The 22,497-nt window shown below is 41.3% G+C and overlaps 1 protein-coding gene across 5 annotated transcripts in view; it reads left to right on the forward strand.

Annotated features, from left to right (window-relative positions):
• The window catches only part of Atrnl1 (attractin like 1), a 540,797-nt gene that overhangs the window by 155,951 nt on the left and 362,349 nt on the right, over positions 1–22,497 (forward strand). For all 5 annotated transcript variants that reach the window (XM_008760587.4, XM_039095274.2, XM_063281046.1 and 2 more), the window contains one exon: positions 15,290–15,351. In XM_008760587.4, coding sequence (XP_008758809.2) covers positions 15,290–15,351 — 62 coding nt within the window. The remainder of the gene's footprint in view (positions 1–15,289; positions 15,352–22,497) is intronic.

Raw genomic sequence — 22,497 nt, forward strand, 5'->3', positions numbered from 1 at the left:
ATAGGATATAAAATTGTAAAAGACTTATCAAATTAAAATCATGCGAATACCTTTTCCTCTGTATGTTAAGTCATGTTTGACTGTCATAGCAGCTGCTGTCAAAGTAGACATGTTTTAGAGTGTTTTAGAATGCGGTGCTTGTTATGGAAAATAATTCATGGAAAATTTTCCATGTACAAATTTCATTTCTCGTTATAATCAGACATTCTTCCTTGCTGTGCGTCTGTGTGTTGTTGTGGCACTGTGCCTCATGTTTCTTATGTCTGTTGTTTGTAGTAACAGTCATGATGTGCAGTTCCCTGGAGTCTCAGGATGATAGGAAAAATAATGTTTTAGTAGAGAATGTGGAGAAATAATGATATGCCAAGTATGTGAACTCTGTGTATTCAAAATATTATAAAACCACCATTGACATGGTCAGGGTCAGTGTAATTAAAGTTTTTTAAAAATGAAATAAAATAGGAAAGCAATGGAAGACAGACAGACAGACAGACAATGCATTTCCCATAAAGCAATGTCAATGTGAATTACTATGGATTGTATCAGGATCCTTGGAGACCAGAAACAAGTGTCACATTTGTAAAGTAACAGTCACTCGGAATCCTGTGTTTTACAAATCTGTCCCTCAGGAATGTGGGAGGTGTTCTCAGAGGAGGGTCCCACACTGCCTACAGGAGGGTAGATAAGTGGCCATGTAGTAGGAAGTAGGGACGTACCTCCAGTTCATCACTGAGTAGGGCTGGAATTCACCAGCAAAATCTAGATCCATTAGAGATCCATAGTGATCTAAAGTTTTATATGAGAGCATAACGTTACAATATCAACATTAATCTTTTCAACATAAGGATTTCTTCAGTTTTCTTTAGCAAACTGTTTGTCCTAGGATCCCATCCCGAAAGGTGATCTGGGTAAGAGACAGTCAAGGTTAGGTGTTGAAACTCCCTCTACTTATAATTTTAGACTTGTAGGAAATGGTTTTGTCCAAACTTCTGAGTCAACTCAGTCCCATTTATGAACACTAGAGTGGCCCACCTAGCTTTTTTTGTGATACACCCTCGTATGTTTACAGCTCTCCCAGTTTCATTTCTGCTGCTGTGGTAAAAGGCCCTGGTATAAAGCAACTTTGCTTCACTGTTCCAGGTTTTGTCCTGGATGGGGGTAGGAACCGGAACCTGTGCACAGCCGAGAGTGGAGAGAAACACACACATGCACTGTGCTATTTGCTTACTTCTCTGTGCTCGTTTTCCCATTCTCACACGGTGCCAGGCCCCTTCCTAGAGAATGGTGCCGTCTAGTGCTGGGTCCATCCAAATCCATTCACTTTTTTTAGTCAGTCATCCCAGACTCGTGCACACAGGTCCGCCCAATCTAGACAACCTGCCACTGAGACACTGGGACTGTGTGACTCTAGTCTCATCAATCAGTGTTAATCATCACACCAGTCATTTGCATAAGCAGCATGACACAGAGTGTAGCCTGCCTTCCCCACTCACTCATAACCTCTCATAAACAGGGAAGGCAGCAGTGCTGGATGCCACATATCACAGGGTCGGTGACACCAGATCACATGTAGAAAGTTCTATCAAAGCTGAAGGAAATGATACTACAGAATATTGTGCCTTCTAGTGGCTGGGTCTAACCAAGTCAAAACTACTGTGACAATTAGCTTTTTACTCGGAGCACATCTGACCTCCCTTATGTCGAGCTGGTCAATCTTGACACCTCAGATTCTCCTCCCAGAGATCCTTGTTCAGACCGGAAGGTACGCTTTCCCTTTTCTACCTAGCTATTGGCTGTCGGATCTTTATCAAACCAATCAGACAAGGCAGGCAAGGAGGGAACAAATGTAGACACTTTCATAGAGTGTACGCCAACCACAGAATGGCTTACGTGGTTCAGTAGTTAGCCCAGCTTCCAAATGCTGTAGGTGACACTCTCCCCCCAGAACTAGTGTAGCAGCAGAGTGTGCGCGTCTGCAGAATGTTCTTTTAACTGTTGAGCAGTGGACTTCTGAGGCCACTGTTGCCTGTCGGGGCTGCTGCTAAGTCAATTTGCTTAGCTACACCATAGGCCTTCTGGATAACCCAGAAGTAATAGAAACACAAATGCTTCTTTCATGTAAAGTAAGCCATGCATTTCTTTTGGTAGCCGCATGGCTTGCATCCTGGAACCCGTCTTGGGGTGTGGAGAAAACGAAGACAGACAAACACGGGTACAGCAAAACTGGGGTGAGGTGGGCCTCAGCATCTTTATTGCCAGAGTGTTAGAAGGGTTGGCTAGTCTCCATAGGAGGTTTGTAGGGAACAGTCTCAGGCTGTAAACATCGAGGAGGGAAAACTGCAGTTGCTAGTTTTTTATACATGCAACATTCACGCTCATGGAAAGCTTTGCTGCCATCTTGAGTCTGGTCCCACGGCCACACCTTTGCCAGTTTCCCGGAGGCCTTGCAATCCTTGGCATAATCTCTCAGGGATTCTCTACAGCCCGTGACATGCGTACATAGGCGCAGAAGCAGAGCGAGTTACAGCATAGAGGATTATTTGACCTACTTCAGGTATATAGGAAAGTGCCACTGAAACTATATTAGTTTTACTATTGAATTTTCATTAAAATAGTTTCTTTTTCAGTAAAGCAGGTATTATCACAGCCATATTGTTTTTTTTTACTTCTTAAGAGTTTTATTTTTTCTCAGTGATATCTTTACATAATTTTTAATAATTTATTAGTCAATAAGACATAATCATGTGCCTGACACATTAAACACACTGTTCTTGTGGCATAGACTCTCACTGTAAGTAAAAGTTGTGATAGTTAACTGTTACCTTAAGGCCAATTTTGTCTTGTGCTGTTAGCATTTGTGTTGCCATAACTTGGTCCCTATTTTTGTTTATGACGATCGAGAAATAGTTATTTTAGGCTTTGGCAGTTTTTGTAAGTACTGTATCAAAATTTTTATGACTACAATATTTTCTTTGGCTCCATAATTGTACCTTATACTTTATGAATCATGTTATTCTTACATTGGTGTAGATTATTCTAGAAATCAATAAGCTATTTTATTTGTATTCAATGTTTAGTATATCTACAAGAGTAGGTAATTTAAGTGGTTATCTGTTTCTGCATACTTAATTAAATTTTAATTTAATCATTGAGATACTCTGCAACTATATTTTATGAATTTACATAGGTAAAATTTAATGTAGTCATTCTAATTTTAAATAAAGTTCTTCATTATCTTATAAAACACTTTTTGGTGTCAAAATCATATCATCAACATTCCTCCAAAAAAGTCCCCAAGGGAGGGTTAGTCACACAGCAGTATTTTATGATGATTGAGCTGATAATCTGGTAAGTGAACTGGGATTTTTCTTCCAGAATGCTTGAAGTCACGCTATTGATTTGATTTTCATGAGCTTAAGTAAGATACATTTTTTTGACATCATTGTTTTGGTAAGTTATAATACACTGTGCAAGCCATTCTTGACAATACAAAAAAATTTACTGTAGCCACAGTTGTAATAACTCAAAAATGGAAGGAGCGCATTGAGCTTCGGGAGTTCCTATTCCCCAGCAATACTGCTGCAGATCAGCATTTACATATCACAGTTTAAATTAAATTAAATCAGATTGGTTCTAAATTACCTGACTCTGAGTAAATGAGATTTGAATTCACTATTAGCCCAATCGCAGAGCTGATGTCATAACTTAGGTTTTATGCTTTGGAGATGGATGCTAAGGACCTTTCCATCAGTTCTGATTTCTACCCCAGGTGGGTGGTCCTTCCCTGATAAGGGGTCAGTTATACACCACAGGCGTGGAGAAGACCTGACCGCTAAGCCTGTTGACTGCAGTATTTCATCACGAGTGAACTAGCGTTTTGAAGGCAGCACATGACCTGTGTCAGAATGAGTACGCTCGTGGGACCTGAGGTCAAGGCTAAGCTTCACGTGTGTGATCAAGAGCTGATGAACACCTGTGCATCCCAATTCCAAGCTGCTCCGTACCCTTAGTGCTGCTGTTAGTGCCTGGGCCACAAGTTGTTATGAGCTAAGGAAGTTTTTGCTTTTATTTTTACAAATAATTTTTCTATTAAGCTTCATGCCTTTAATTTCTAAATCTATAGATTAAGAAGTAGCAGTGATCATTAATTTTTACCAATTAGTGAAAATTAGGTTAGCTGTGCTTAGTTGAAAGTTTCTGGTTGAAAATACAAATATGAGTAACACATAAGAAATATTTAAACAGATAAAGTGGACTCTTCAAAACAAAACAGATGTTATTACTCAGAAAATGAAAATGTTTACTACCTAGCTCTTGAAATAATGCTTCTTGACTCCTTATCTAAAATGCTGTTATTATCTGGTGCCTTATCTAATGCTATTCTTTACAAACCTCAAATGCCTCTGTTAGATAAGATGGCTCAGTGTAAAATCTATTTCCCAAAGGAAGCTCCTTACAAAAACATTTTCAACTTTTACATTTATAGAACAAGTCAAGGGAAAAATTCGTCCATTTCTTCACAGTGGTCTTTAAAGCATTGCTAATTGCCTTTTACAATTTAAATGCAGTACAATTTCTATGTGTTCCTCTCAACTGTATAACCCTATATACCCTTTTCTTTCTTGTTTTCACCTAAAGAGCTCTGATCATTTTTATACATCATAACTATTAATTTCTATATAGTTTAGTACCATCTTAGTACTAAAATAATTTATTAGATTAAGTACTTCACTGTCTGTTGCTGAAAAGTAGTTCTCTTTGTTTTAAATAGTACATCAGTAAATATCTGGGTCCATTCTTGGTAATTTATTTTTTGTAATCATATCTCAAAATAATTGATTCAGTTGAAGTATATATGCAAATTTATAACCAGGCACAGCGTGCCACGCAGTATTCAAGGCATTTTACATGATTCATTTCAGCTTTTCGTACGCCACGAGGTAAATTTATTATTATATAAACTTGATGAATAGATAGACAGAATAACTTGTGCCATTTCATTCAGTACAGGAGATGAAGATAGGAAAATATCGATATGAAATTCCATTCTATTACCAATAGATTTTTTATTAATAGTGATGTGGAACACTAGCCATGTATAAAATATTTCTCTTGCTTTTACTATTCAATTACTAATAAGAGTTTGCACACATACATATATTTTTATATGTGGTATCATGATTGAGAACGGTTTCTGTGGAAACTCTCTGAGCTGTGTGCGTGAGGGCACAGTGAACTCACTAGACCACTCCTGGGTAGAAAGAACAGTTTATCGGAGATCAAACTGCCATGGCTGTTTCTAGGGAGCAGAATAGAGTGGGTGGGTGGTAGAGAGAAGCAAGATGTCTGAAAAGCAAGTGCATTAGATTTTAGATGACAGTGAGCTGGGTGGGGTCTTTGTGCTGATGAGGCGGTTCTGATTGGCCTTGACCTAGTTGTCTCTGACCACAGAAGTGCCCTTGGGGCAGGCTAAAGTTGACGTCCTGAGTGCAGGCTAAAATCCATACCCTGGGGGCAGACTAAGGGAAGGTTAGGTAATCAGGATACTGCCTTAGGGGAGATGCTTTCTAGGTAATAGACTGGCCTAAGAGATTCCCTCTTCTGCTGAATCTGGCCTTGATTACCCAGTCAGTCTCCTTCCATTTACCTGCTCAGTGTCTTCCTTTTCTTTAGAAATCGCCACTAGCACTGCCATTCTGGGGCCTGCCTCAGACTGAACTTTCCAGTTTACAATGAAGCCTGGAAGAGAAAAGAAAATGTAAGGGACAAGAGGGGACAGTTTGTGGCAGATAAGGTACAGAGTATTAAAGTCATGTGCTAATTTTGGGAGCTGACAGAATGTCATTGGGAGAGAGGGATGGAGGGAGGCAGAGAGGGAGAATGGGGTCCAACCTAGCAGATAGCCATATGCACTTTAAGATGGTTGGCCTCCCAGTGAGAAGTGATGGAGAAACAGAAGAAATGTGTGGGCATGAATGAGGTAAAGAGCGATGTCTTCAGAGCAAACTGGAGAAGCTTCTCGTCTGCATAAAGAATGCCACAGTTAGGGTGGAGGCTGAGGAAGCAGCCAAGTGCATTAAACCAGAAGAAAGTCATGAGCGCCCTAGTAAGCCATTTCTTAGCTCCAAGTATGATGAAAATGATCAGCTTTGTAAACAGCATCAAATATTATAATGAGAACAATCTGCGTAAGATTTATGCAGTGTCATCTGGGTGCTCTTTCTTGTGCTGTGTCCCAGAAAAATGGTCTTGATAGATGATCCATTTTCTATTTCAGCATTTTAAAGACATACCATTTTATCAGTTATAAACAACATTTTATCAATAAGCACTATGTTAATTATTGGGAAGAAGCCTATGCTCCCAGGATAGATTATCATAGTTGACCTAATTAATTGAAAAACCCTTTATGCACAATAATTAATTAAAAAGAACCCTTTACACTTATTTTTTAAATTAAATAGGAATATAATGTGTCAGGTTCTCAAGTTTCCTGCATGAGACGCAGCCTGTTTCTCTCCAGCGTCTGGCTAGTTCCCTAGCTTCCATTGTATGGTACTGTTTTAAGTCAGCATTCTGAAAGCCCATCCAGACAGCAGCATGAAACTGCCGCTTTCACTTCTAGTTTGTAAGATGAGCCTGATGATTTCAGCACATCCTTTCCCTATATTTCCAGTTTGCTTATCTCCAGTGTCATATCAGAACCTAAGTATGCATGGCGAGCTGACATTTTGCACAAACACATCTATGTGTCCTTTATAAATAAGAGCTGTTTCTTTAAAAATTTCTGACATTTTAGGGTAAATATCTTGTTGCAAAAAATTCTCTTTCCAAGTACACTTCATACATTTTCTTTAAATCAGATCATATGATTGATAACCATCGACTGTAATGAATTCATAAAATGTAGCCTCTGTCAAATTCTACTTCAGATCTCAACACACACACTTAGGTGTTAGGGTGGAGTGAATTTTCACTGGCTTCCAGTTGAGCCTTTTTGGTGAGCTATTGTTTCAATTACTCAGAGAAAGGAGGATATTGTAAAATTGTAGCATAACCAGTCCTTGATTTGGATAGTAGTTCCTTGAATTGTTACTAGGTGATTTGAATTAAGTTGTTACAGGGTAAAGAAAACTAATACTAGCTAATGCTTTGAAACATTTAAATCTAAGGTGTATAAACATGTAATATTTTTCTTTGGAATGACCACAGAAAGTAAATGGAAAATATTGATTATTTATAGTGAGCTGTGTTCTAGCTATGGCATCAGTCAATAGAAATCTTTATAATTAGATATTTATAGATTTTTGGGTTAGAAGCATTCTGCATCCCAAGGAAATACTTTTGAGCAAACTACAAGTTTAGAATTTTATTCTTATTGATTGTTTCTCTGTTCTTTAAACACGGTCAGCTGAGCGGTCGTTCTGGTAAAGCAGTCTCAAATCCTTTGGCATGTAAAGAAATGGCATTTCAGATCTGAGCTAGGTGTTCATGCAGATAGTCTCAGTTTGTTCAGTAGAGGCAGTGTTGTTAGGAGTTCGGGGACATCCTCAGCTTCTCAGCTATATGGAGTGTTTGAGACCAGTCTGGGTTGCAGGAAGTGAGAGTGTTTGAGACCAGCCTGAGGTGGTCTTGCCAGAAGGAAGGAAGCAACTGTCGAGGGCATTAAACTACATTTCTGAAATCTTGTTCCAAGACTTACAATTCAAATTAATACCTTATTAAATAGAAATATATGCTTTACACTCAAATATATATTTCCCATGTCATCAAATCTATCAGACATACCAACATTAGAAATAATTTAGAGTAAATGTCCTCTTTATGGACATCTGAAAGCCCCAAGAATACTCTGGTGCTAAATTTTGCTGTAGATTTCATTCTGAAAAATTTAATTAAATGTTTTCCACTACCGTGTACCAAATATTGTTTGAAATGTTGTATCAGTACCGTAAAATTAAGAATAAAAGTCACTATTATCATGGAGCCTATATTTTAGTGGAGAGGCTTAACATTAACCTCTACAATAGATAATTTCAGATTACAGTATAAAAGTTGTTCACATAGTAGTCAGAGTAAGAAGGAAGGCACCCATATTAGCTGAGTGTTGTTACAGAGTGGGATAATTGAGGAGGGACACAGAAGGTCAGTACCAGCTCTTTGCAAACCAGCTCCCCAGCATGGATTTGAATGACTCCCTCCTCTGCCTTCCCTTCCTTCCCAAGGCCTGTCTCTTAGGAAGGGTTGAAGTTGCAACATGCTGTTTCAGCTGGGGAAAAAGAGAACAGTCAGATACATTTGAACCCAGTAAAACATTTCTTCTGTTAACTCTTTTTGTGCAGTCCAGTCTCAGACAGTTTTCTGAAAGTATGAGTTTGTAACCCAGCCATGTAAATAAAACATAGAGGTTTTCCCTCTTCTTATGTCTTTCCACACTTCAACACACTGTAAATACTGTCAATTGGTTGCTCCCCCAGTAAGAATTTTAATCTTTTAATCACTGTATTTCACACACCTGGTAACTAGACCCTAAATATGATAGATTTTAGTGAGATAGTCAATGCATGAATAAATTTATACCTTATAAGAAGGCATCTTGAGTTTTAATCTTTTATCTTCTGTATAACAGAACATTATAATCTGAACAATGCATAAGGCAAAAACATTTTTTAAACAGTTTAAGTGGTTTGGAGCCCATTAAGAAGGTATTGACGGGGCTGGGGATTTAGCTCAGTGGTAGAGTGCTTACCTAGGAAGCGCAAGGCCCTGGGTTCGGTCCCCAGCTCCGAAAAAAAGAACCAAAAAAAAAAAAAAAGAAGGTATTGACATGTGGTAAGGACCTTTGTGTTGTGTTGTGTCCTGGCAGGATACATCATGTAACAAGACAGGGAATGGGTCCAGGAGTCTCTGCCTCTCCTTATAAAGCCACCAATACCATCTGTGACCCCAGTTAGCCCAAATCCCGTATGTCCAGTACTGTCAATGGATGAGTTTGGGGTTTAGGTTTCCAGCACATCGTGTTGGGGACACATTTGTCCTTCAGTTCACATCATCCAATGTCACTTCTCTACGCTATTGTGGTGTCTGATAGTGGGCTGCATGGAGTAGTGCTTCCATGCCTGCCTGTTACACTCTTGTCTACAGAAAAGGTCAGGTGAAGGGCACTGTGAAAGATGGGTGGGGTAGTCTGGGGGGTCTGTAGAGCAGCCAGTTTGCAACACTGTAGCAGTGTTGCCCAGCACAAGACTGACACGGGTCGGAGTCTCTGATCACTATTAAAAATCATTATTTTGGGCTGGGGATTTAGCTCAGTGGTAGAGCGCTTACCTAGGAAGCGCAAGGCCCTGGGTTCGGTCCCCAGCTCCGAAAAAAAGAACTAAAAAAAAAAATCATTATTTTGCAGCCGGGAAATGGCTCCCTGGGTGATAGCACTCGTCCATACGGCTGGGGACTTGAGTTTGGATTCCTGCACCCATATAAAATTCTTCACTCATTCTTCACCAGGGCTCAGAGTAGAAGTGGGGTCAGCAACAAACACATCACTGGGAGACCTCCGATAGCACAGACCCATATGGGGTCGATCCAAGCAGCAGGCAGAGAGAAAAAGAGAGACAGACAGACACTTGGCCTGCCGTGGCCTCAAAGCCTGCTCTCAGTGACAACACATTCCTTCTCAAGCTGTTCCAGGCACAGGTTACAGCCATTCCCACATTTAAGCCTATCCTGGCCGTTCCTGTCCAAACCACCACAGCCCTCCCGTTTCTGTGTCCTGTGTTTGTGTCCCTGCTGCACAGCTGCTTTAGCTGAGCTGTGTGAACGTGGACGACCTAACAGTGGCTGCACCACTGAAGAAAATGGGGGCTTGCCAACCCACCCAACCAGAAGGTACCTGCGTCTCTTGAGGGAGGAGCGGGGCCTGGAGAGTTTGTTTCCTGAGGCAGTTTGTATACCTAATGCCATTTTTGTCAGAGACCCTGTTTTGACCGGTTTGCCCTCCCATAATATTTCTTATTGTGGAAGGCAGAAGTCAATCTAAGTCTTCAGTTAGGATTTTGGTCTTCCAAGTATTTTATGCAATTTAATTTGTGAGAAATTCCAGCTGTCATTTTCTACAGTTTAGAAAACAGTGTTGATTTTGGGGGGATTACAAGAACTTTGTTTCTTCTGGTCTTGCTATCTCACTTTGTCCTCTGAATACAAGCTGCAATTAAAATAACATTTATGTATAGTTTTTTTGTCATTCTTTTTAATTAATCATTTTATTCATTTACATTTAAATGTTTTCCCCTTCCCAGTCTCCCCTCCACAATGTCCTCTCCCCATCCCACTGCCCTTTCCCTCTGCCTCTATGAGGGAGCTCCTCCACCCACTCACCCACTCCTGACTCACAGCTCTAGCATCCCCCTATGCTGGGGCATCTAGCTTCCACAGGACCAAGAGTCTCCCCTCCCATTGATGCCAGATAAAGCCATCTTCTGCTATATATGCAGCTGGAGCCATGGGTCCCTCCCTGTGTAATCTTTGGTTGGTGGTTAGTCCCTGGGAACCCTGGGTGGTCCAGTTAGTTGATGTCTTTGTTCTTCCTATGGGGTTGCAAAACCCTTCAGCTCCTTCAGTCTTTTCCTCAGCTCTCATTGGGGTCCCCAGGCTCAGTCAGATGGTTGGCTGTGATAATCTGCATCTGTATTAGTCAGGTGATGGCAGAGCCTCTCAGGGGACAGCTATTCCAGGTTCCTGTTGGCAAATGAATTCTTGATATCAACAATAGCATCTGGGTTTGGTGTCTGCAGACAGGATGGCTCTCTGGGTGGGGCAGTCTCTGGGTGGCCTTTCCTTCTGTCTCTGTTCTATTTTTTGTCCCTGTCTTTCCTTTGCATAGGAACAATTCTGGGTTAAAAATTTTAAGATGGGTGGGTGGCTCCATCCCTCAACCAGGGGCCGTGCCTATCTACTGGAGGTGGCCTCTGCAAGTTCTAGCTTCCCTTTGGTGGGTGTTTTGGCTAAAGTCATCACCTTTGGGATCCAGGAACCTCTCCTTCCCCATCTCCCACTGCTACACATTTCTATTCAGTTTCCTGACCCTCTGTACTTCTCTCCTATCCCTTCTCATACCTGATCCCGCCCCCCCTTTCCCTTCCCCTCCTCTTACCTTCCCAGGTCCCTCCCTCCTAACATTTATATTTCATAGAACCACTTAACGAATAGATACAGATAGAAAGCATAATTAATTCAAGTTTTAGAGCCCTTGACTGCCTTGCATCATGACCATACTTTGTGGAATCCCTCCTAGATATTTTATTTACTCAAGTTTTTTCAGGCAAGTGTTGGAAGAGTAGATATCTTCACGTGCGTTTCGCCTTAAATCGTGGTTTTGTTTTCACGTTTGTAGTGCTATTACCCCTTCCCCCAGGCGGCTTGAAGTGATGTGTAGTACCCACCCAATTTTTTTGTGATCATCGGTTGTACCTTTTACTTAGACACTTGTTAACTAAGGACATGTCGAACCATTTGTGTGTTAAGAGTGGTGGTGACAAAGATGGTGGAGGTGCAGGGTCTTCCCCAGATGTGGTGGAATGGTGTTGCTGGTTGAGTCATTGTGGCTGGAAATGCACCCATTAAATGGGCAGCATGAGCTGGTTGAGTAGCTTAAGCAAATGGCTGTCCAGGTAGTGATTGTGAGGCCAATTTAGGGCCTAACAATAAAATATAAGGATAGTTTGGATCCAGGAACTATTGACTTAACCACAGACTGAACTTTTAAAATGACATAAACCAAACAGGCAATCAGGAGATAGAAGATTTTAAGAAATCTGCAACTCATAGATGATTTGGGAAACCAGAGAATGTAAATACACAGAGAATAGATCTTCCACAGCTGAAGCTTAGTTTGGAGCAATGTTAGATTCAAGTAAAACTTAACTAAACTCTATTGCAAATGTAACAAAATGTAACCAATGGAAAGCTTTTAATCCATGGGGCCCGGCTAGCACAGTCTATAAATTTGTGACTTACCATCTTCCCAGAGAGTTAGAGGAACCAGATTGTAAAATAAAACATAGGCGTCGGGCGATATAATCAACACAGTATTTCCATGAGTGCCAAAACACAGAAGAGACTACTAAGCCACAGATGTCAGTTGTGACCCAGAGTGTCTGTGGGAGGAGGAGAGAGGCAAGAGGGAAACTTCAGAGCTCCATGTGTCCTCTGGAGCCACGTGGATGAATTATCAGAGAGAAGGCAGAGCAGATTTGCCTAGCCCAGTGGCAGATATGAGGGAGAGGTCTCTGCAGAGCTCCAAAATGTGCTGGACCAATTCACAACACAGTTTGAAAAGCAAGCTAACACAGTGAAGTCAGGCTTGGCACTGAAGATTAATGGCTGGACTACAAATCAATCACAAGCAGAGAGTAGTTTGTCTGAAGAAGAGAAGACAAGGGTGCCCCTGTTTTTACAGTGGGAGGAGCTCAGCCAGGAGCACTGAACAGAGGGCTGCACACTGTGAAGGAGGACATGCACAGCATCACACACATTCCATATGGCTCTGCAATGCCAGCCTCATTATGATCACTTGGAAATATCTGTCATTTATGAGCAGAAGGCTTGGGTTTCTCTAATCGATGCTCATGTGGTTGGAATGCCCAGCAAAGTGGCAATGACTTTAGATGGGTACAGAATCTGATTCAAGATGATATAAGTAATTTTCATATGCTTATCCTGGTCTTTGGAGGTTCACAACAAAGATGAGAGGTCACATGATTGGTGTAAATGAAGCAAAGACAGCTGTGGGCACATCTGTACTTTTAAGAACAGTTGGCTAAATTATCTGTGGAAGGGTCCTCAAGGTAGGGTTAGTATGAAAAGTACTAGAAGTTCTAAAACTTTTAAGTCTATGTTTCATCAATAAAAAGAAATATTTAGATGTTTTCACAAGGGGCAGGAATGTTTTGTCTTCAGCGTGTGCATCAGAGTAAACCCAAGGTGCCCTCTGTACTTTGGTCCCCTTCCTTCCTAACACAGAGGGGAGAGGCTAGCCAGCCACAGACCTGGAGCTGTTACAAGTGGTTTTAGCTCTTCTAATTTCCCACCTGTTTATTGCTGTTCTAACAACAGGGGGCCAGAACACTCCTCTCCAGTGTCTGTGAAACACCAAACACTTGCGATTCCAAGTGACGATGGCTTTTCTTTGTTTTCTATGTTTGTACATTCCACAGTCCCCTGAGATCCTAAGTAGCATTTAATGTCTGTCCTGGAATTCTTACTATGTGGCTCCAATTTAAGACATTTCACACAGAATTAATTCATTCCCTCCCTCCCTCCCACCCACCCTCCCTCCTGTCTATCTTTCTGTCTGTCTGTCTTTCTGTCTGTTTTCTATCTTTCTGTCTTTTTTCTGTCTTTCTTTCTGTCTGTATGTCTTTCTGTCTGTCTGGCTTGCTTGCTTGTTTTGCTGTGTGCTGTGTGGCCTTTCCTTCTGGGTTTGAAGAGGGGAGTCTGCTTGGTGGCACAGGGCTCCTCCCCACATGCTGGATATTGACCGAATGCTTTCTTTACGCACCCCTTTCCCTTTTGTAGGCAATCTTTGTGCTGTATGAGGCCATCCTATAACTAAAAAGTTAACCTTTAAAAGATCACCTAGATAGTTCTTAATTTCGGTATCTCACATTTTCCTAACGTTTAAGGCACTGAATATAATTTTTGACAAACTGTATTCCTATCAGATTCTTACATGGGCATAAAAATTTAAATATCTTTTCTATTTTAAATTTTTTTCTTTCATCTTTTAAAATATTTTTTCCTGTAGTTCCTCTAAACTAAGTATTTTTCTCAGTTTCTGTATAAACTCTTTATAATTCACTATTTTAGAAACTTGTTGGAAATGAATGTTACACATATTTATATGTGTAGGTCAGAAAATGAATTTCCCAATTGACTTAAGGTATCATCAATCAATCACTTAATTTTAAAATATCAAATAGGGCCTAGGTATGCAGCTACAGTGAGTGGTAATGCCTTGACCAAGAATACTCACAGGGGCTCACAGATTTGGGTTCAGTCACAGCATGTGAGCACACACACACATATGCACACACATGTATATGCATGCTCGTTTGTGTGCACATGCATGTACATACACACTTGCACACAGATGCATGCATAAACATACACACAGACATATATACACCCACATGTATAGAGAGAGAGAGAGAGAGAGAGAGAGAGAGAGAGAGAGAGAGAGAGAGAAGAAAAAAGCTCACCTGCTGTTTCTTGTCCAATGAGGCCACACTGAACACTGGGACAGGTTTAGAGCTTATCTGTGTATTCTTAACCCAGAACCACAGTCCTCCTTCATCATCCATCCGGTGTCCGAACTATTTAATTTTCCCAAGTCTCATAGTTGTTTAAGTTTGAGAAAACTCAGCCCCATTAATCTGTATTGATATGTCTTTTAAAATTTATTGTTGAGAGATCACTGAAAGGAGTAAAAGCTCGCTGTAGCCTTGTTGGTTTAATCTCAGCGATGTAGGAATACTCACTGGTGTTAACTGTGTCATTCACACGCAATAAAAGCCCAATCAATATCTGTTAGGTCAAGTCTATTACATGCCCCATGTTATAGACATAATTTTTATTTCTGTTTCTCTGCCTTCCTCTAACACTATGATGATATTTTCTTCACTGCCATTCAGTACGGGAGGACTGAGATATACAGCTCTACAGTTTCCTAAGACATACGAGGCAACTGTGCGAGGTGTCGTTCTCCACTCAGCTACGGTGCCATCGGCTCATTGTGTATAAGAGTTCCTCAAGAAAGATGCAATAGGACATTAAAAAAAGTAGCATATTGTTTCTTTCAGGGTACAGAATGAAATGTATGCATCCATGCGTTTTCCTGGTTTCTTATAAACAAGAAATTATCAACCGTGTTCACCGAAAACATGAACACTCTTAATGGAATTCACCTGCAATCCTCTGCAGGTGCATGTACTGCGTTGTGGCATTCCACATGCTACTCCAGCTCATGTTTCTGATTTAGTTCTACTGTGGGCCTTAATGCTCAGTGCCATAATCTACGCAGCAGTCCCCGTTAGTGCCTGTGGCACCGCCCCATCAATGACTGGTAGTTTGCAAGTGAAGCTTGCACATTGGCTGTTTTGTTTATAGTATGGTAAGTCCAACTGTTGTGCTGATTTAGAAATATCATGTTTGTAAATAGTGTGAGTCAACACTACAGGTTTTGAAGAATTTAGGCTTAGTAAACTTCAAATTTTCTAATATTTTGATTTTTCAGATTGCGTTTTCCCAACACAACACGATCATGGATCTGGTGCAGTTCTTTGTCACCTTCTTCAGGTAATTGGCTTTCGCTGAGTTTTAACTCGTTAGTCCTGTGTGTGTGTGTGTGTGTGTCTGTGTGTCTGTGTCTGTGTGTGCATGCATTTCTCTGTGTGTGCTTGTTTGTGTCTGTCTCTGTGTGTGCATGCATTTCTCTGTGTGTGCTTGTTTGTGTCTGTCTCTGTGTATGTTTGTGCAAACGTGCATTTCTCTGTGTGTATGTCTGTGTGTATGTGTTTCTGTGTGTGTGTCTGTGTGTATGTGTATATGTCTCTGTGTGTGTGTGTACATGTCTGTGTATGTGTGACTATATGTCTGTGTGTGTACATGTATGTGTGTATGTCTGTATTTGTGTGCACATGTGTGTTTCTGTGTGTGCATGTCTTTGTGTACATGTATGTGTGTTTGTGTGTGCATACTCATGTGTCTCTGTGTGTGACTGTGTATGTTTGTGTATGCATATGTGTGTCTCTGTGTTTTGCATGTTTATGTGTCTCTCTCTCTCTGTATGTGTGTGTCTGTGTGTGTGCATGTGCCTATGTCTGTGTATGCATGTTTGTGTCTGAGTGTAGGTGTATGTATGTTTGTGTCTGAGTATATTTGTTTGTGTTTACATGTGTCTCTGTGTGTGTCTATTCTGCATGTGCATGTTTGTATGTGTCTGTGTACATGTATGCGTGTGTGTGTCTGTATTTGTGTATGACTGTGTGTGTTTGTATCTCTGTGTGTGTCTGTGTATGTATGCACATGTGTGTGTGCATGTTGTGTGTGTCTCTGTGAGTGTCTGTTTATGCCTCTGTGTGTATCTGTATGTCTGTGTGCATGTTTGTGTGTCTGTGTATGTTGTATGTGTGTCTTGTGTATATATAGTCTGTCAGATCATTTGTCAGTCGCTTATCTTACTATTGCATTTCTTGAGTGCATATTATGTATGTCCACTGAGTAGTGGGTTACCCCACTGTGCAGTTGTGTCAGACCTGTGATACTGCTTTGTGCCCAGTGAACTCAATAGAAAGAGAGCTCAGTTTGCATTCTTCTTTCACAAAAATATTAAAAACTATTTTAGTTAATGAAATTAATAGCAATCATACCCCATGGATTACTTAAACCTTCTAGATTGAATCAATTAAATTCAATTATTGACTAATACCATGAGTGCTTGGTGATGTGCCAAAATGTGTGTTGACTAAGAAAACATTTCTTCTTTGAACGAGTTTCTGATCTAGAAATACAAGTGACTTTGAACAGAGTTAAGTTCCCAAATCCGTAGTTAAGTGATATATTAAGTAAGTTCTTAAGATAAAAATAATCCCAAAGGTAAGCTACTCCGGAAAATGCTGTGTATTACAATGTTACACGGACAACTGCGGATTGACCGTGTTTTCACTGACGTATTTCTCAGAGTCTTTGCCACACTAATTGAAATGTGTTTCATTATGAGAGATTAGTGCTCATAATTGTCAGAGACATCACAACCAGCAGGCAATTTTGTTTTCATTCTCATGATTGTGAATGAAGAGATACTGAGCTTGGGGAAGATGGCGTTCCACTTAGGCCATGCTGTGGGATCCCAGCTAAGTTATTGTAAACGTTGTCTTGGGTGTGTCCAGCCCAGTGGTGTCCTCTTGGCTCTTCTTATATAAGAGCAGCCCACACTGCTGCCCATAGCTTCAGAACAGAGTGTGGCATGAATCTTGCTCTGCCCACCCGCTGGTTTGGGTTGACTTGGCCATCAAGAAGCCTTGGCTTTTGGAATGCGATACGTCATCCCTGTTTCCGAATGCCAGATCATCATTCCCTCATTGGCCTCTTGTTCAGGTTTTTATATAATTCCTAGCGTCCTGTGTCCTCTTCACTGGAGTCTAAACATACTTTTATGTTACGGCTAGTGAACTTTTCAGTCTATGTGCATGTGACACCCTTGCATGTGTGCAGCCGGCTTGCTCTGAAGCTAAAGGAGCCAAGAGCCACTCGGAAATGCAGAGGGTGGCGGTGAGCCAGAAAAGCATCTGTGGGATGAATGGATCTGTGACCTAATTTTCCCAGTTTTTGAGCGAGCTCATGCCTGAGCACATTCACTAACTGGAACTCCGCTTCTCTGGTGATGGAATTTCCTGTCACCCATTAACTAACCGTTCTTTATAGCTGAGCTGAAATCTGTCTTCCTGTATCCATTGTCATGATGGTCACTGTGCTCTGTGAATAGGCATGTTGTCTATGTGTCTCTGTGTGTGGTAACCGTAATGTTCAACACTAAATGCTGTCAGCCTATGTACTCGCCATGTCTGCAGTAAAGTTATTCATGCTTCACATGTTTCTCTTAAAGGTGAAACGTGAAGAAGCACTGTAAAATGTGTATGTTTTGTGATTTTGTTCTGTGGACTACAACGAAATTTAAGGATAATAACAGAGATTCCGTGTATTTTTAGAAAACACTGGAAGTTACAATTGAACGAGCATCATTTGATGCATTAAAATAAAAACACTTGATGCAAAATAGGGTGGATTGACATATGCTATAATGTTAAATTATGTGTGAGAATTCACAGGTGAATGTACATATAAATTATTTAAATATTAGATGCTGGGAGCTTCTGCTTTTGTGCATATATTTCAGTTCAGCAGCTTCTTTATTAAGCAAAAGAAAGCTCGTTCAGTGTGAATCATTTATTAGAGATGATTCTCTTCTTTAGGTTACCATTATAGGCAAAGTGAATTAAAATATTCTAATCATTATGCGAGATCAAATATTTTTGACAGGCTCTTTGTCATTTAAATTTTTCTAGTAGTGAAATGTAAATCAGACAATTTAAAATCATCTCATTGTTAGGCTAATACATGGACAAACTCTTTGGAAGTGTATTAATTTACCCTTTTAGAAGGCTACCACTAAATTTTAAAGAAATTAATGTTCATGGAATTCTCCGTCTGCCTCTGTTGCTGTTGCTAACCCAGTTACTGGGTCAGCATGAGAGAGAGTGAGCCAACTTCAGCTTAGTCATCCTCTGGGGCCATGGCTCAAATACCGTATGATAATGGTTTTACCTCCTTATTCTGGGGACTTCTGGTGGCAAACACAATTGGGCCAGCACTAGGGAAGTCATTTATAGACGTGGCTTGGCTCCGAGCTTAGCTCTTTGTGCCATCTTAAGTAGGTCACCCAGCTTCTTAATATCTAGGTCTTTTCTTATTTGTGAGAGCTAAGGATTTATCTCATTGCTGTTGTGGTATGTGATAAACATGTTAGTAAATTATAGAGGTGAGAGGAATTCTTTTTACAATATTTTTTCTCTCTTATGTACAATGGAATAGCAAATGTTTCTCAACTGGAAAAGTGTGGATTACTTTAGGAAACAAGGAAATATGGCGGGGACATTGTGATTGGTACTGCAGATTCTCATTGTCCACTGGGTGTAGCTACTGTCTGAACCAGGTTATAGCACTGTCGCTGTTTTTTCCTACTTGATGTATTTTACCGTGTATGCTAGGGTGTGATTTAGCAGTTACTCAACTACTCAACTTTTATATGTTGTAGTTGGACTACTCTTAAACGAGGGAAGTTACTAGTAGATGAGTTCATAGACACAGTTGGCCTCCTACGAACCATAGAACATCAGTTGAAAAAATGCTTCTGTAAGATCCAGATATAAGACATTTTTTTAATTTGTGACTGATGGGGAGGGCCCAGCCCATTGTGGGAGTCATCCCTGGTCTGGTGACCCTGGGTTCTGTAAGAAAGCATACTGGGCAAGCCATGGAGAGCAAGCCAACAAGCAGCACTCCTCCATGGCCTCTGCATCAGCAGCTGCATCCAGGTTCCTTCCCCTGATGGAGGTCCTGCCCTCACTGCCTTTGATGGTGGACGATCATATGGAACTTTAAGTGAAGTAAACCATAGCTTATCCAAGTTGCTTTTGAGCATGGTGTTTCCTCACAGCTGTATTAACCCTAACTGGTATATCTTGTATACCCTGTATATACCCTATGTAACCTATGTGTTAATTTAATTGTCAAATTGACCCAGTATTGAGTGTTCTAGAAGAATTCTCAAAGAAACATTGTTTAGATTAGATTTGTCTCAAGTCCTAACTGTGAGGGATTACCTCAGTTACTGTTCTTTGCTGTAGGAAGACTCATCCTGAATATGGATGTGTCCACTGTGGGATGCTCACCCATGCTCGGGCTCTTACATCGCCTTGACCACTAGTCTTTGCCTTCTCTCTTTCCATATCCCAGGGAAGGCATCAGTACTATGTAACTGTAACCACTTACTGTATTCTTTTGAAAGTGTTTCCCCCCCTTTTAAGAAATACATAAGGGGTTGGGGATTTAGCTCAGTGGTAGAGCGCTTGCCTAGCAAGTGCAAGGCCCTGGGTTCCATCCCCAGCTCCGGAAAAAAAAAAGAAAAAAAAAGAAAGAAATACATAAACTACTGGCGCTCCGGCAGGATTTCCTTTATTGAAACTCTTTTCAAGCAGTTAGTAGTGATATCATTAGCCATTTTAGCCTTTTGCTAGAAAACACTGCACCGTATTTGCTGATATGGATGGTGGTGTTTTAACCCACAAGGCAGTGAGTGGGTCCATTCCAAGTCCGTCACCCTCCCCACTGTCGCCTTTCCTGTGTCACCTCTCACTTTCTCAAACCACAAATCCTCTGAGGAGGAGAAGCCAGCATACAATTTGAATATCCAAATATTTTAGGGGAACCTCCCATAAAGGAAACCTGGGAGGGGGCAGGGGAGTACTTTTGTACCACCAGACTGATGGGCTCCACAGAGGAGGAAGGCAGCTCTGTTGGGCTTCTGTAGAGGCCTCTCTGCATCTCTTGAGATGGTCATGTGATGAATGTGATATATTGCATTTCCTGGTTCACAGTTGGTGACCTGTCTAAATGCCTAAAGTGATTTCTGGAAACTCCTTCCTAGGTAGCAGCAGAAGCCATTTGTACCTCTGGGGGTGGGGGTTCCTTTTCCAGTAGAAGTGCACAGTACCTCTTGTACCCTTGGGGTTCACTCTCCTGATGGTGGCTCAGACTTCTACCTCTCTAAACACAGTGCAGTTCTGACTCGAAGTTTATTTTCCCATCCTGAGGTGTTCTATAGGCCAGGCTTCTGACTTAGTCTACCAAGTTTCCTTGGAATTCTCAGAGGATAGGGTTAGAGTGGGGTTATGAGCTGCCAGCTCAGCAATATTTCATCTCACTGTATTGTCTCTCCGTTAGATCTTCAATAGATATTTCAGTCTCCCCATTATAACTACTTTGAATAGTGTCATGATAAACATTAGTTCACAATTTTACAAACTCCAGTTTGTAATCAGAGCTGCTTATTACAAATCATTCCAAATGATTTCTGGAGGAGCTGTCCTGCTATCTTACTAGCAAGGATGAGGAATGTCTAAGACTTGTATTTAACCTGTGACTTCACCACCACAAGTTGTGCAGAGCGTCAAGAGATGTAGATTGATATTTTAAGTGTCTAATTTAAGAAGAATCTAAAGGATTCAAAAGCAAAGTATAAAACCCTCAAGTATTAGAAAAACAAACACAGCGAAGCTACCTGCGGAGGGGAGCACACAGTTAATGTGGTCACCAGGATCTGAGGGAGAGGCACATGACCTTGCTGTCAGTAGGGTTTTTAAATAGACTGACATAACGTACTAATGTGCATCCCCAATGGACAAGAAGTAACCCAAAGTCAGTAGTAAACACTGTCCTTGGCATGACCCAGAAGAATTGACATGATTCAAAACCACTCACTCCACAAACTTCAAGACCAAACAGAGCAAGGGTAAACCACTGTGAAGGACAGACAGGTGGACAGGTGCCCCCGTCTCGACAGTGAACTCAGTGAGCTCAGATGATTCTTCTGTGAATGGAAACAAGACCTGGGGCTCCGGGGCTCCAGGCAGAATCCAAAAGCAATGCTTATCGTATTGGAAATTGGTCCCAGAATTTTCTCCCTGGTTTCCTTGTGGAAGAAAATAGATGTGTATTCCCTGTTGGCGCTTGTGAATTAGGGTAGTTAATGTGACGGCATAAACCGGTGGCTGGGCAGTTTGCGGTGCATTACACCGACATTTCACAGCTGATCCATGGTGCTGAGGTGAGAGCACTAATGGTTAAAACAGACCTCAGAGAGTCCTGTCAGTTACTTCAGACTTACCCTTTAATGCCACCTAATACCCACAAGGCAGCCTGTCCTGGAGGGAACCTGCTGTCCTGGCAGACAGCCTCCCTTCCGGTATTCTCTGGGTCTCTAGCTGTCAGGAACTGTGTCATTCCGTGTCTCACTGCATGTCTTGCTGCGTGCCTACTGTGTGCCTCACTGCACGTCTCACTGCGTGCCTCACCGCGTGCCTCACTGCCTGCCTCAGTCCACTGCTTACAAAGCAGCTGAGCGTCCTTTCCTCCTTAACTCCACCCCAAGCCCACCAACGCTTATTTTACCTTCCTTTTTTGCATTGTATCCAAAAGGGCCCCAAGTCCTGTTTGTAAAGCATGAATTAAATTATGTAACCTGATTATTTGAAACGTCCCTTCCCATTTATGATTGAGATGGGGGCTCAGCCCTCTCTGCGACCTGGTCCAGCTGATAGTTTGCCTATCATGTTGTCTGCCCCAGTTGCAGTTGGTTTTGTGTGTGGACTATGTAGTGTGAGGAGGGCGTTTGTTATGTGTGCACTAGGTGTGTAAGGAGGGTGTTTGTCGCCTGTGCTGTTTTTCTCCCCCATTGCTTCTTTATTTGCTTTCATTTTAGGTTATGTGCAGTAAGATTCACTTCCTGGTGTAGTCATAGGAACTCCTGTAATTTCCAATTTTGGTCTCAAACCCCAGAGGCTCCATCACTGAACTGCTGCTCCATATACAGCCTTGTTCTGAGAATGCCTGGTGCCTGCCAGTGTCCCTGCCCATGTCACTGCGTGTGTCACTGTCGCAGCCCCTTGCTGCTGTTTTCCTGTGTTCTTTCCTCAGCCTATTATCCGCGTGCTCTGTGTTTGTGTCAGTAGCCAGACCTTTGCATTGTGAGGTTAGTGTTTTGCTTTTGGACGTGTCAGCTTGATGTCCCATGAGAGATGGAAGTTATACCTTTTGGCAATTAAGAATACCGTGTCAAGGAACAACATATTTTCTTTGTGTTTAATGTGAACTCCAGTTTTTATT

This window comes from Rattus norvegicus, chromosome 1 (assembly GCF_036323735.1).
Source record: "Rattus norvegicus strain BN/NHsdMcwi chromosome 1, GRCr8, whole genome shotgun sequence".
In the NCBI taxonomy this organism is placed as follows: Eukaryota; Metazoa; Chordata; class Mammalia; order Rodentia; family Muridae; genus Rattus; species Rattus norvegicus.